The sequence below is a fragment of the Euwallacea similis genome, chromosome 3 (assembly GCF_039881205.1).
Source record: "Euwallacea similis isolate ESF13 chromosome 3, ESF131.1, whole genome shotgun sequence".
Lineage (NCBI taxonomy): Eukaryota > Metazoa > Arthropoda > Insecta > Coleoptera > Curculionidae > Euwallacea > Euwallacea similis.
The window spans coordinates 3,150,844-3,164,412 of NC_089611.1; the positions used below are offsets into that span (position 1 = coordinate 3,150,844).

The 13,569-nt window shown below is 36.9% G+C and overlaps 2 protein-coding genes across 4 annotated transcripts in view; one reads left to right on the plus strand and one right to left on the minus strand.

The window, feature by feature from the left end:
* Positions 1 to 50: 50 nt before the first annotated feature.
* LOC136420128 (uncharacterized) lies at positions 51 to 5,797 on the plus strand. The gene is made up of 8 exons (XM_066406922.1): positions 51 to 201; positions 2,242 to 2,414; positions 2,468 to 2,688; positions 2,741 to 3,027; positions 3,080 to 3,324; positions 3,383 to 3,751; positions 3,804 to 3,899; positions 4,016 to 5,797. The coding sequence occupies exons 2-8, from the start codon at positions 2,256 to 2,258 to the stop codon at positions 4,079 to 4,081; spliced, it is 1,443 nt and encodes a 480-aa protein (XP_066263019.1). The 5' UTR covers positions 51 to 201; positions 2,242 to 2,255; the 3' UTR covers positions 4,082 to 5,797.
* Positions 5,798 to 7,091: 1,294 nt separating this feature from the next.
* side-VIII (sidestep VIII) overlaps positions 7,092 to 13,569 on the minus strand; it is a 137,805-nt gene continuing 131,327 nt past the window's right edge. The window contains exons 10-15 of one of the 3 annotated variants that reach the window (XM_066406895.1): positions 10,698 to 10,991; positions 10,251 to 10,547; positions 9,344 to 9,655; positions 8,651 to 9,066; positions 8,278 to 8,535; positions 7,092 to 7,891 (exon numbers count right to left, since the gene is read on the minus strand). In XM_066406895.1, the coding sequence (XP_066262992.1) occupies positions 7,802 to 7,891; positions 8,278 to 8,535; positions 8,651 to 9,066; positions 9,344 to 9,655; positions 10,251 to 10,547; positions 10,698 to 10,991 (1,667 nt within the window). In that variant the 3' untranslated portion in view covers positions 7,092 to 7,801. Of the gene's footprint in view, positions 7,892 to 8,277; positions 8,590 to 8,650; positions 9,067 to 9,343; positions 9,656 to 10,250; positions 10,548 to 10,697; positions 10,992 to 13,569 lie in introns of all 3 variants that reach the window. The other 2 variants (XM_066406894.1, XM_066406896.1) reach the window with 2 other exon arrangements.

The following is a 13,569-nucleotide window of genomic DNA, read 5'->3' on the forward strand; positions in this document are numbered from 1 at the left end:
AAAGAGATCGAGACATTGCGCTGTGCCTTAGTATTAAAAGGCAAAGCGCAAACTCCTATAGAAAATATCAATCAAATCGCGTGGGCAGCCATTTTGATTTCGATATTAATGGTGCAATTTTTGGAGGTTTTTTCAGGTAAATTGTGGATTAAAACCATGTAGCCACGGAAATAGTCTTGTAGATTCATCGAAATTTCTCTGGTAAGTTACTTTATTTCACTAGTAACTGAATTTACCCTATAACAATCGCCAAAACCCGTTAAAAACATGGTCCAACTTGACCTACCGCTCAATTTGTTTGTAAACACTTTTTTCAGGGAATTTATGACTTTTCTTCGCTCAACCGCGCTTCAAACTCTAATTTTATATTCCCAAATCGGAGTTAAAGGTTTATGTTTTCAAGTTTCATGCCCCGTTTTTTGTTGCCTTAAAATTTTCTACCTCAAATTCCGATCCTAGCCTCTTCCCTCAGCTCCTATTTCAGCATTCATTAGGTGTATTGTTGCCATCAAAGGGCTGGAGGATTAGAAAAAAAATAAAAACCACCTGCGCCGAGTTTATATGCATTCCCACTGTCCCCGAATCAATAATTTATAGTTACAGAATTCCTATGCATTTTTATCAAGGAGGAAAATACCTGCAGTGTGGTTAGGGCTCCTTCGAGGGCTGTTTTTAAGCCTGTTTTTTAATGCTCATTTGTTTCGTTTGGCGTGTATTTTGTTCTAACTCTAAATTTATGTTTTTAAAGCTTTTTCTTAGAATTTCCAAGAGTGGTGAGAGGTGTATAAGTAGATTGGAGAAAATATATAATATGTATTTTCTCCAATATATGTTGAGGGAAATAGTCTGAAAATTTAAGTGTAATTGAGTTTATCTGAAGGTAGCTGCAGAGACTCAAATCAAGTATACAAAGGAGCTGCAGTGGCCTTGTTATAATCAGCCTCGAGTTTGAGTGCAAATTCCATTTTGAGTATTTCGAAATGTGAAATTTCTGATTCATATAGTTTTATTGCTTTAAAACTATTGCTAAAATTTTTATTCTGGATTAAGAAGTTAAATTATTTCTGTATCTGAATATTGGAGGATCTAGAAACTAGTACCAGACTTATCTCTGAAATAACAGGGGTTAGCAAATCATCAATTTCTAACCATCTCCAGAAAGAGAAGCTTTTTCCATGCCATTTTATGCCTGGTGAAAATTGGGGAACATTCCTACAATTTGTTGTTCTAAAAGCAACTTCATGATCCTTTGTTCTTTGATAAAATATTGTTAACTGTGAGGTAAGATTTACAAGAATAGGTATATTTTATTGGATAAACACCATTTTTACAACCAAAAACCCTCATTTAATGAGAGAACATCGCCCAACAAGAATTTTCTGAATGGTTGTGGTCAGATTTTTTGGAGCCATGATTTTGGGACCAATTGAACTTTCGACAAAACTGAATCGGGAATGATATTTGAGCTTCTTGAGAATAGACTTGCTTCTAGTTTTATTAAGAGGAATATCCTCTAGCATTAAGACAATGTCTTTGGATTGTACAAGATGCTGCTTCAGTTTATTACCTTATACATATATGTACATATGTAAGTTTTTAATGTGAATTCTCCACATCTATGGATTGGCTGAGGTACTGAATATCTTTAGCCACCATGAAGTCCCGATTTAAACTTATTTTTTGAACAATTCTCCATATATTTTTTATTTGTGTATTTGTGTTATTTATGAATGATTATAAATTGAATAAAATAATAAAATATGTTGTGCATTATTTAGTTTTGGATACCTACTTTTTGGGTAATACGAAACATTTTGTAATGTTAATAAATAAAATCTATACATACGAGTAACGCTGTAACAAAATGTTCCGTCTATGGTGCACCATCCTCTTATTTAGGGTGTTTCCTGAACATACGGCGCATCTTTAAGAGAATGTTCCTTTAAGATGATAACAAAATTTACTCAAATTCGTCAGTAAGAAAAGTTCCAATATGATAGGTACTTTATGTGCGAAATTTAAGAAGCATTATGAAATGTTTTTTAGATTTTTTCTGGTCTTAAGCTTTAATTATGGCAATAAATCTTGTGATTGATTGTTGGAACATCCGGTTATAGACCAATGAAATTCGGTTTTGCTGCTCTAACATTGCAAAGTTTCTGGTTTTCATGCATGCCAAATACTTCCAGTATTTTGAATTTTAAGTGTCCTTGATGTTAAGCTATTATGTATTCTTAACAGATGGGTGCATCATTATGTGGCTACGTAGCGAGAACAGAAGGAAACGAAGGGCCATTAGCCTAAAATTTAAGAAGGCGACCCGAAAGCCATGGACGGCGAAAGCTCGTACTACGTCAATTTTGAGGGCGACCGGAAACGATACGGTTGAGAAACCTGTGGATGAAATTAAGGAGGTAGGTCGCATTATTATAAGGTAACTCAAAAAAATTACTGAGTCACTAAACAGGTGACTGATGATGAGTGCAAGGAAAACTACCAAGCTCAAGTTGTGCCTGAGATCTACGATCAACCAGTCGATAGTAAAATCGTTTCGAACTTAGCTAGTATTGTAACGGTAGCTAATAATGACAGTATGTCCTCTACTGAGAAGTATTATGATTTCTATGCCGCCACAACTTCTTGTGTCCCTGTAGTCGATAACGGACTTCCCAAGGAGGTTGAATATAGGTAATTTTTTTCCATTAAAAAAAATAGCAATAGAACTAATTTTTTTGCTCAGTTCAATACAGTTGGACTCCAACACAAACATAGTTTCCTGCCCGGAAAACTTTTCAGTTGAGGAGTACACTGATAGAATGCAGTTCAACATTACGGAAAAAAAGAGCTGCGAGTATCAGAAATACGGAATTTTCACTGAAAAGATGTGCGAATCCATGTACTATGACTATTCCTCGTTGAGGACAGAATATCCCGAGCTGCAAATCGATATTGCAGATTTTAGCAACGTCACCACTCAGGATTTTACTAATCTCTTGCACGAGGAGATGGCAAAGGATGTTAATGCGGGTTAGTGGTTACTGACATTAAGGAAATATTATTTCTATTAAATTCTCTTTAGGGCTAGTCTATGATTTTGCCTATAACTACAATCTGCAAGAGGAGGCCAATATGATAGCTAGCGTAGCTCCTCAGGAGCATCAAAGACTTGATACGCAGCCTGAGCACGTGGAGGTTGTCGAGGATACCTGGGAAACCTTCGATCCGTATTTGTTTATCAAGCATCTGCCCCCTTTGACCTTTGAAATGAGGTCTAAATGTCCTGCTTTGCCCTTAAAGACGCGCTCAAGCCCGGAGTTCAGTCTGGTAGGTTTGGTTAATAATGCAAATTGGTTTCCACGGGTAATTTTATGTCTCATAAAAGGTACTAGACTTGGACGAAACCTTAGTGCACTGCAGTCTTCAGGAACTAAGCGATGCCAGTTTTAACTTTCCAGTACTATTCCAAGAGTGCTCTTACACAGTTTATGTGCGCACGAGGCCGTACTTTCGGGAATTCATGGAGAAGGTTTCACAGATTTTCGAAGTGATTTTGTTTACCGCTTCCAAGAGGGTGTATGCGGATAAGTTGTTGAATTTGCTGGATCCAGAGCGCAAGTGGATTAAATACAGGCTTTTCCGCGAACATTGCGTTTGCGTTAACGGGAATTATATCAAGGATTTGACCATTTTGGGGAGGGATTTGTCCAAGACTATTATCATTGATAATTCGCCACAGGCGTTCGGCTATCATGTAAGTTTTAAATTATTTCTGTGTTCGATGGGTATTTAGGAGACTTTTTCAGTTGAACAATGGAATTCCGATTGAAAGTTGGTTTATGGATCGCACCGACTCGGAACTTATGAAATTAGTGCCCTTTTTGGAGGATTTGGTACAAATGGTAAGTTCAGAGTTTCATTAATAGTTTTGCTAATTTTAGTTGTATTTTGTGCACTTTCATGCCTATTTTATGTACAAATTCGTGAAAAATTCAATTAAACAAAAACGTCTTTTCAGAAAGAAGACGTTCGTCCACACATCCGGAACAAGTTCAAACTCTTCAGCTTCCTTCCACCGGACTAGAGAGGTAACTCCATATACATACAGACAATCCACATATTTCCAGTTATCTCTAATCTTAGAAAAAAATACTCGTCACGCTGTCATGCTAAAGTACTGACTAACCAAAATCCTAAAAATTTTCAACGTACTATACTCAAGAAATCTTAATCTATCCCTGACAATATTTTAAAACTAAAGTGACTATATTCTAGACAGTGGTAAGGTAAGTTACAACTAGATTTCGTGTGCAATACTTTGAGAACGTTTTGTGATGTTTAAACAGCAGTGAGTTACCGTCGTTTAATTCAAGAGAACTTCCTGGCAAAATAGCAATCAAAATTAATTTATATATTTTTATTACTCCCTGTAAAAGTGGAAGTACATAGGAAAATTCTTTTTGTACATAAATATTAATTAGATAGTTATATTGTTGGTCAGTATTTTAAAGTTTTTTTATGGGTTTAAGGAGCGGGTTTAAGGAGTGAGTTGGATGTTACGCCCCTGGTTTAAAATAAACAAAATTATGTTTCTAAAGTAATTTATTGACGAAACAGTGATCTCTTATTAATATAATCTCCCAGGGGCGTAGTAAAGCCCTAACTTAAAACTGTACATAGGGAACAAAACAAGTTACTTAAAACACTAGAGAGCAGTTTTCTTGCCATCACGTCCAAGAACACACGATTGCCAATCTACCAGGTAAAATAGGTTGATAATCGCTTCTGGGCTGTGTTAGAGTTACTACGGTAGAGTAGCGGCAATATAACGAGCACAAGATTTTTGTTACTAATAATAACGATAATAATAATTAGAAGAACATGCATTATATCTTCATGTTACACGTGTTTTATATTTTATAATTATTATGAATAACTGGTATTTGAATGCAAATAATGGTTACAGTTAAGTTAGATGAGGAGTTTGGCCGTTTCTGTATGTTTTCAAGCAATAGGCTGACTGTCGGGAAAACAGCATTCAATTCTTAGAATTTGCAATAAAATTTTTAGTAATTTTTGCTTTGATGTAGTGAAGCTTCATAGTTTTTTCCTCAATGGTTCCTCAGATATTCTTCTTTTTTTTAAAGAAGAAAAAACGAAACTATGAAACCCAATTGAAAACCAAAGCAAGTTATGTAAAATTTTGACTGATTAGATACGACTAATTATGGTGGTCATTACCTTGCGATCTTTTTGCAGAAACGGCCGAATTTACAACTTGAATAGTTATTTATTATTTACCAGGTATTAAACATTGTGATTTCGAATCATATTTATTTATTTCATGTTTTCATATTTTAACCAAGACTCGTTTTAAGTTAAATCTATTCATTTCTTGGCAGAAAGTTTTATCGCGATGTTTACGTTTTTCTCTATTTTTTTACTTGAACAACAATGACAATTTCATTTCAATTTCCCACTTTATTTTTCAATCGTTATTTTATGATTAAATAAAATCGATCATCTACTTTCTTGTTACTTATACCGTTTTTAAATTCATTGTTTTTTTGATTTTGTAGTTTGACTTTCTTTAATACAGTAATTTTAGCTTCTATCTTCAAAAAAATATACCAGGTGTAATACGAGAAATACAATATTTTTGTTACTTTGTATAGTATATTAGATTAATTTAGAAAATGTCTTTAGTTCTAGTTTAAACGTTAATAATTGTTAATTTTTGTTTTTTCTGTTAATTATTCTTTCCATGATAGTTTCTAAATATATGAAAAGTATTACTCCATCAGTGTTTTTTTTTTTGGTTGACTTACAACAGTATGTTTTTCAAACTACATAGGAATCTTACAAACAGCTGTTCAATAGATGGTAATGTAAACTGGATGTTAGTTTTTAAGTAAACAATGGCTTATTCGGTTTCAAAGCGGTCACAGAAATTTTAAAAAGATCGATTTTATTTTCCGCGTTAATACGCTCCCAATTTTAAGTTAAGTCGACTTATAACGCTCGAAATTAGGAGGTAAATATTTACCGAAATTCTTATGACTGTGGGTTATATGTCAGGGTCAACTCATTTGGAAGTAGCAATGACAAACTTAGGTTCCAATGACCCAGGAAATTTCAAAAATTATTTCTTTCATTCTCAACAACAAAGACAAGTACTCTTGATCTGCAACATTAAAATGTCTCCGCCGTGCCAAGGTTTTTACTTTGGTTAAATATATATTTTTCCCAACATTTGCTTTGTTGGCTAATTCTTACTTCTTAAAAAACTTGTTATGCTGTATATATACATATAATTTTATTGACTTTGCAATTACAGGCTCTTGGAGTCAGTGGCGCATGTAGAGCTAAATAGGCCCCTGGGCATAAACCAGCAAACACAGAGGTACTTTTCAATAAATTTATTTAGACAAAGTTGAATGTAACATATACGTATATCGGCGATGATTTAAAACATTTATAATATAAAAACCATAGGTGGAAGGTTTGGTATTAGTAATTTTGCATGGATAAACTAATAAATGAAATATGGCTGCCAGAGTTGTAGGTACGAAAAGAAACCTAACGATTATTGTCCATACATTAACGGGAATATACGAGACATCGACTACGTTTGATTTGTTCAACTATGGAATAATAAGCTTTAAAAAAACGTATGTGGAAGAGTGGGTTACCAGCGACAATTTACATTATTTACATCGGCGATTAGTACAATAAAAACGTCTTAAAAATCTGAATGAGGTACATGTAAAAACTTTATATAATTATTGTTTGTTAATTATAGCAATTTATTACGTATTCTATTATACATTTATAAAATAGTTTTCCGTTGATTTTTACATTTTATTATGCTAATTACAAAACGGGGTCTTCTTTTGAAAAAAAGGCTAAATGTGTACTATAATAAATTTCGTGTTTGAGCACGTACATAAAAAAAAGAACTCTAAACAATACTTGAAAGAATGTATTTTGTTAAAAATAAATGGACGGTAAAATTATGTAGTTTCTTACAATTTGACGAAATCAAATCTTAGCGTTGACTGGTGGATTTCCAAACACATTTTTTTAAATAAAAAAATAATACAACTTTTTGAATAAAACCATACACGTTTGTATTTTAAAAAACTACATTTTGAAATCCCTTGATTGATCTCTCTGGCGATTTTTCAAGCCCTCTTAACATAACCACCTATCTGCACATATTTACAAGAGAATATTATCACACAACAAAACTTAAACCTAAATAATCAGAGCGCAACAAACTCCAGAAAACATTTTCTGTCATAAAATTTTTACTTTGTGAGCGTCGTAAAATATATCATTATTAGGCAGTATATCGTAACAATTTTGATTAAAAACCATCGTTTGATCGTATCATAAAAATATGTATTTTTATGTCATTTTTAGGGTTTATAATTGAAAACTTTCACAGCTATAAAAGTTCGTATTTACAGGCGAATTCTCTCGGTAGTGGAAATTCGGATTTTTTAATGAGAACGCTGTTTTTAATTCACATTAATGCACACTTGAGAAACTTCCTCTGGAGGGCAGATAATTAATTTTTCACGTGATTAAACATCTTCCTTCCACTAGTCCCAGTGCCATTGACAAAAGTTATATTTTATACGTATAATTAAATATCTAATTACATGGAGAAATTCCCGCAAAAACAACCAATATATAAATCTACTTAAGTTTAACAAATAATGTACATTTAATTAACTTACAAGTATACCAGTTCTTCTTCGGACGAATAATTATTATAATTATTTAATAATTAAGTAGGTCAAAATCGGGTCGCCGTCACTGGACGCGGCAACGTCGACGTTACCGACGACGTTCGCGAGCCGCCTATGTCCTTAAGAGATGGTAACGCCTAAAGAATATAAAAACATGTAAAAAAATAAAGCTCCATGTATGCAAAGGGCTGTTATTTTGAAAAAAATTAGCCGTGCAGTGGCGTAGCATGTACTGTCGAAGCTTCAAAATTTCTAGAACATTCTCGAAAACTTCTTTTAACATAAAAAACATCGTTTCAGCTTTGGAGGGTATAAAAAGAACTTCATCGTCACAGATAAAAATAAAAGAAATCTTACGACATTAGACTCCCCAGAAACCCGCTCCTAGTTTGCCTCCCAGTATCCTAATTTTTCAAACCCTTCAAACGCACCCCTGCCCGCGATCCCTCATAATCAAAAGCAAATTCAACCCTCTCCCAACTCGACTAATTCCCATCTAACCTATCTGCGGAATCCAACTTACATTTCCAGGTCCCAAAAGTGGCGTTTCGGAACTGATCGACCCATCCTGCAGCATCTGATCATCCCTTATGGGCCTCGTTATGTAGGCCGGCAAATGGGGATGGTGCAAAGTCTGGAATCCCCCCGGATGAGGCATTCCCATCCCCGGTGGGGGTATCCTCTTCATGTCCAATTGCGCGTACACTATAGGTTCTTGTCTCCTCACCATATTTAGGGCTATCGAGGGTGGATGAGGGTTGTAGACCACGTGCGGCGCCATCTGTTGGGTGGAGATAGAGAGTTCGGCATAGGTTAGTTCTGTGGATGTTTGGGTCTGAAAGTGCGGGTTAGTCGGAAGCTGTGGGGGTTAGTAAAATGATCAGTGGGGTACTTACAGGTTTGCCATAGTTTATTCCATTGTTGGTTTGGCTGTTGGGGTTGTGCAGTCGGCTGTAGACTCGGACTGAAGGGGCGTTGTTGAGGCGTTCGAAAGCTCGTTCTTCATCTTGATACTCATCATCTGCGTTATTTTGAGGGATAATATCCGGGTTCTTTTCTTCCAGACTGTCAACACTGTCGTTCATGTCTTTGTTTAAAGGCTCGATGCTAGCTTTGTCGCTGTTGTTGCCTGCAACACACCTGCGGCCAGAAGAAGAAAGACCTCCATCATCATAGTCCTTGTCATCTCTGTCTCCACCCCCTCGTAGCCGTATAACTACCACTATGATGATTGCCACCAAGATAAGGGCTGCTACCACCCCAATTAGAGCTCCCAGTAAAGGGGTGATTTGCAGGAGTACGGGGGTTGCGGCTGAAAGTTAAGAATGATTAAGAACTGTGATATTCTGAGAAGCTAATGTTATTAGTACTACTGAAGGACCATGTAAATTTACCTTATATGTATTTAGGTACAGAGCGATCCAAAAAATTACAAGAGACGCGGTTTCGGTTAAATGGTAGTAAAATAAATTACATAATGATAACCCACACCCAGAGCAGCCAGATCTAGGGACATTAAAAGTTTTATATTTCAACGTGTTAAAACATCAATGCCAAAGCACCATCACCTCTTTATCCCCTCTTCTTACCCTTGTTATTGATCATTCTATATGCAGGGGCATAAATAATGGAGGCTTCACTGGTCAAGGAATTCTCCCCTATGGTTCTAACGAACAACAACAAATCGTTGTGTCCTGGAGGTAGATCTGAAAAACTAATATCCTCTGGGTTCTGAGAGGTGGCAGTACCCACCAAGATCCTGGTATTAGCATCATAGATTTGCAGAAGATACACGTTGTCCGAATTGAAACGTTGATTAAAGTTCACCTGACATCTTAACCGGATTAAGTACGACTGCTGGTTGATTATGGTGCAGTTTTCTGGAGGAGTCGGTTTTTGCGCTACAAACAAGGAAATCTGGTGAATTTCCTCTTAATTCTAACTACCACTAAAATGACAAAGACATATCTATCAAGCATAATTGAGAATTTACATTGAAAAAATGGTGTTATCGTCTAGCCTCAGAGGCTCGAGGGATGACAGAAAGAAATCTGTAGCCAACCACCAACCACTAAACCGCTGCGAAGTATCGCAGGATGAAATTGCAAACCAGCAGACCCAGACTACCATCGACTTTGGTGTGAAACCTAAAGTTCAAGATGATTTTCGGAACCGGCTTCTTGAATTTGTGATCAAATGCCTTTTGAATCAGTCTAGAGATGTGGCCGATAGCGCAGCTGACTACTTCATCAACATGGAGGAACACGAACACACTTCACTGGTACGTGTTTTGGTAGGTAAGCCAAAGGAAGCCCCAATGGGGCGAGAATCTTCAGGAGAATTGTCTGTTGTTGCTGAAGAAGTCCATATCATGAAAAGGACTCACAGCGACGTGAATATCATGAAGAAAATAGATAAAGGTGACCAAGCCAGTTCTTCCATCGTAACTTATCAAGTTATTCTTTACGGTTAGGAATGCACAAAAGTTGAGCTTACCGGTGTGCTTTTCTGCCCCCTTGAGTGTGTAAGCGGATAGGTGCGTCACGGGGCTGCGCCCCTTTTTGTTCACCCCAAAGAGGGCGATATCGAACTCCATTCCGCTCTCCAGGCCAGTTACAGTGAAGGTGGGCACTTTGGAGGTGGAATTTCCTACCATTTTTTTATGTTGTGTTTCATATACTTCGACCACGAAGATTTGAGGGAGGCCCCCGTCGAATCCCTCTGAACACTCTATGTAGATTGAGTCGGAAGTTTGGTTGGAGATTGAGCAATTCGAGAGGGAGTCTGGTTTGCCTAAGAAGGGAGATAAATTAACTAGTGAATGAATTTAGCCTCTAATGGTTAGAGTCAGAAGGTTGAGTTCGGATTGAGTGAAGATTTTACTGTTCCCATTTGAGTCCGTTCCCACACTCAATCTTCTGAGTTCGGCTCTCAGTAAGGTACCTGCAGGAGTAATATAGAATACACAAGGTTCCTTCTGCAACCCAATTTCGTTTCTGCCCCAACAGAGTAGGGTACCATAGTCCTGTTCAGTGATAGGCACAAATTTGGCAACACTCCTCGTGTTCTCAGTGTAGATGTGCTCAGAAGAGATCTCGTAGGCATCGGCTGAATTATTGAACTTCCAAGTGAATTCAACATCAGAGGGGTTGGCTTCGACTTCGCAGGGAATCCGTACGGTTTCCTGCTTCGCGGCCCCGAATATTTTCTGCTGTCCTGGCCTGCACACTGGAATATCTGTATATTGGAAATCGATTTTAGTATCGTGAAGGTTTGAGTGGATGCGGGGAGATACCAAATCATAAGAAGCACAATGGGATTTCACACCTTTATTTGTATTTCGTATGAAAATTGAGGACGTTATTAGCACCAGGGGTCGTAAAGTGCAAGACAGTGTAAGCCTAAATGGGGAAGTGAGAAGATGAACGCAAATTGTAGCAGAAATAGTCCGAGAAGGTTAAGACCTATTTCGATTTTATGTGTTATTCCAGCTTTAATATGACTATTTGCTAAGTTCTGCTGGTTGCACTCGAAGATTTGGCCTAGATGCAGCGAAAAGGACACGGCAGATAGCACTGATAGGATATTTTCCTGCAGGCCCAACATCGCAACTCGAGATGAACCGAACTGATGAGATCTAATAGGTTCGAAAGCAGTATTAGGGATGCTCGAGTTAATTAACCGCAGAGCTGGAATAACGCATGAAGTCGTGGAGGGAGAAGGCTCGCAACTTGATCTTAAAATAATATTTAGTTTCCGAGATATCTATGGGACATGTGAGCATTTTTCAATTATGGATCCTCGAAATTCACTGTCGGTCTTCAAAACAGGCGTTTTTGTGCCCTAAAAGTAACTGCCACACTTGCTTAGATTATGTCAGACTCCTTTCGGGCCTTCGGAAGATCCTGCAGAGCTCCCTATACTGCTTTATAAATTGGGTTGAGCATTCATGTCGGTTTTTGTATCATCAAATCATATTTCAACCAACACTTTGCGATTCGTTTTGCTCCAATTCTCCTATTTTTTATCATATCAAATAGAAATTTCTCTTGATGCATATTTCTCCACTTCAAATCAATTCGCTTAAAATATATTTTTTGGAAAATTTCCACAAGCAGACGGAAGTTCCCACCTAAATCGGTTACACAGCTGTATGATTGATTGACACTAGGGTAGCGCGCATTGTAATCAGCCCCCAGGGGCTCCTCGTATCGTCCTATTTACCCCGTTATCTTTGATGTGCATTCGGCAGCCCCCAACACCCCCTTCCCCCACCCGTCGATTAACCTTTTACTTCGCTTATTCAAATATTGACGACTATAACCGCACGGCATGATTATTGACGAGTATATCCACACGGCACGAAGGTGCGTCTTTCCGAGGTGCTTCGCTCATTATTTACGATCGGGAAGAAAAACTTGTACGAGGAAAGTTCGGGCACATATATTACATCACCGCGTGCTGTCATTGCCGACACGATTTGTGCTCCAATTTGAATATCAAAAAAGACATAAATAATGCATATCAGCGAAAAACAAATTAGAAACCCCGTCACACGACATGACATCGCGGCAGGAAACGGTTGATTCCCATGGCACCGGTGGCGCCGCCTGGATATTCTGGCACGAGACAATTCGGAAAATTCTTTTTATGTTTCCAACTTTCAAAGACAGGACTTACAACCATCAATTTCTTGCCTCATACGAGTCGCAAAAGCATAATTTCTTTATAAAACAGTTTTGCAATAATAACAAACAATCGAGGATCACTTATAGGGCTTTTTAGTTTCTTACAAAACTTTTTTATAAATACTCGAGTTGAATTGTGAAAGTGATTTGTTAGCTTATTTTGATTTTTCGTGAAATTATCAGAAGAACGGACACCCAACGATGGATAGGGATTTATTAGGTTCCCAACAAGATGATGCCTTTCCACATTATGTTTTGTCCGCTCGACAGTTTTTTGACAATAATTTTCCTGATAGATCCTGATCAACAGAAGAGGTACCGTTGATTGGCCAGCTAGATCTCCCGACCTTACACCTCTCAACTTCTTTCTTTGGGAATACCTTAAAAGCGTGGTGTGCGATTCCTGTATAGGATCTGCAAGTATTACGTTGAAGAATTGAAGAATTTTGTCGTAATATTCCCCAACAGATGTTTGAAGAAGTATGACGAGAGCATGAAGACAGCTTGTATTATTATATGAAGAATAATGGAATGCATCTCAAAGATCTCTTGAAAAATCAAGAACCATGAAAACATTCGAATAAAAAAAATATATATTTTTACACGGTTATTTAGAAAATTTGAAGATTTTTAAAATGATGTGTTACTTGGCCTATGTTCTCTATTTATAAAAACGAAGGGGTTGTCATCTCTGTGATATTGTCGATCGGGGGTGAGAACTTTTTTCATTCTTCGTCTTCCTCTTCATTCTAAGATCGATGTATTTCAGCACTTTTATCTTTAGTTTACACTTTTAGAAATCTGGAGGGCGGCAAGTTTTTAAAAATACACCTGGTATAAGTAGTTTTTGAAAATCATCATAAGGCTGAATTGCGAACTTGAGCGCAGAAACTGGTTTACCGTTAAACGATAAGAATATGTATAATAGAAATGGCATAAATACCATAAAATTCAAGAAAACCTGAATATAACGAACTTCTGTCGGATATAAGAGGACGGGTTTCAATGTCTCTGCAGCTATATTATTAAGTTTCAGTAACGAGCAAAAATTGGATTATTATTATCTCCAAAGTCGTGTAGATTATAAATCTCTTTTTTTAACTGAAATATCGTCCACACGAAAAGTG

Bases quoted from the DNA above. Each gene is read 5' to 3' on its own strand.
- LOC136420128 (XM_066406922.1), top strand. From the start codon at position 2,256: ATGTGGCTACGTAGCGAGAACAGAAGGAAACGAAGGGCCATTAGCCTA. The intron at 2,415-2,467 runs GTAGGTCGCATT...GTCACTAAACAG, and splicing joins CTGTGGATGAAATTAAGGAG to GTGACTGATGATGAGTGCAA. The intron at 2,689-2,740 runs GTAATTTTTTTC...TTTTTTGCTCAG, and splicing joins CCCAAGGAGGTTGAATATAG to TTCAATACAGTTGGACTCCA.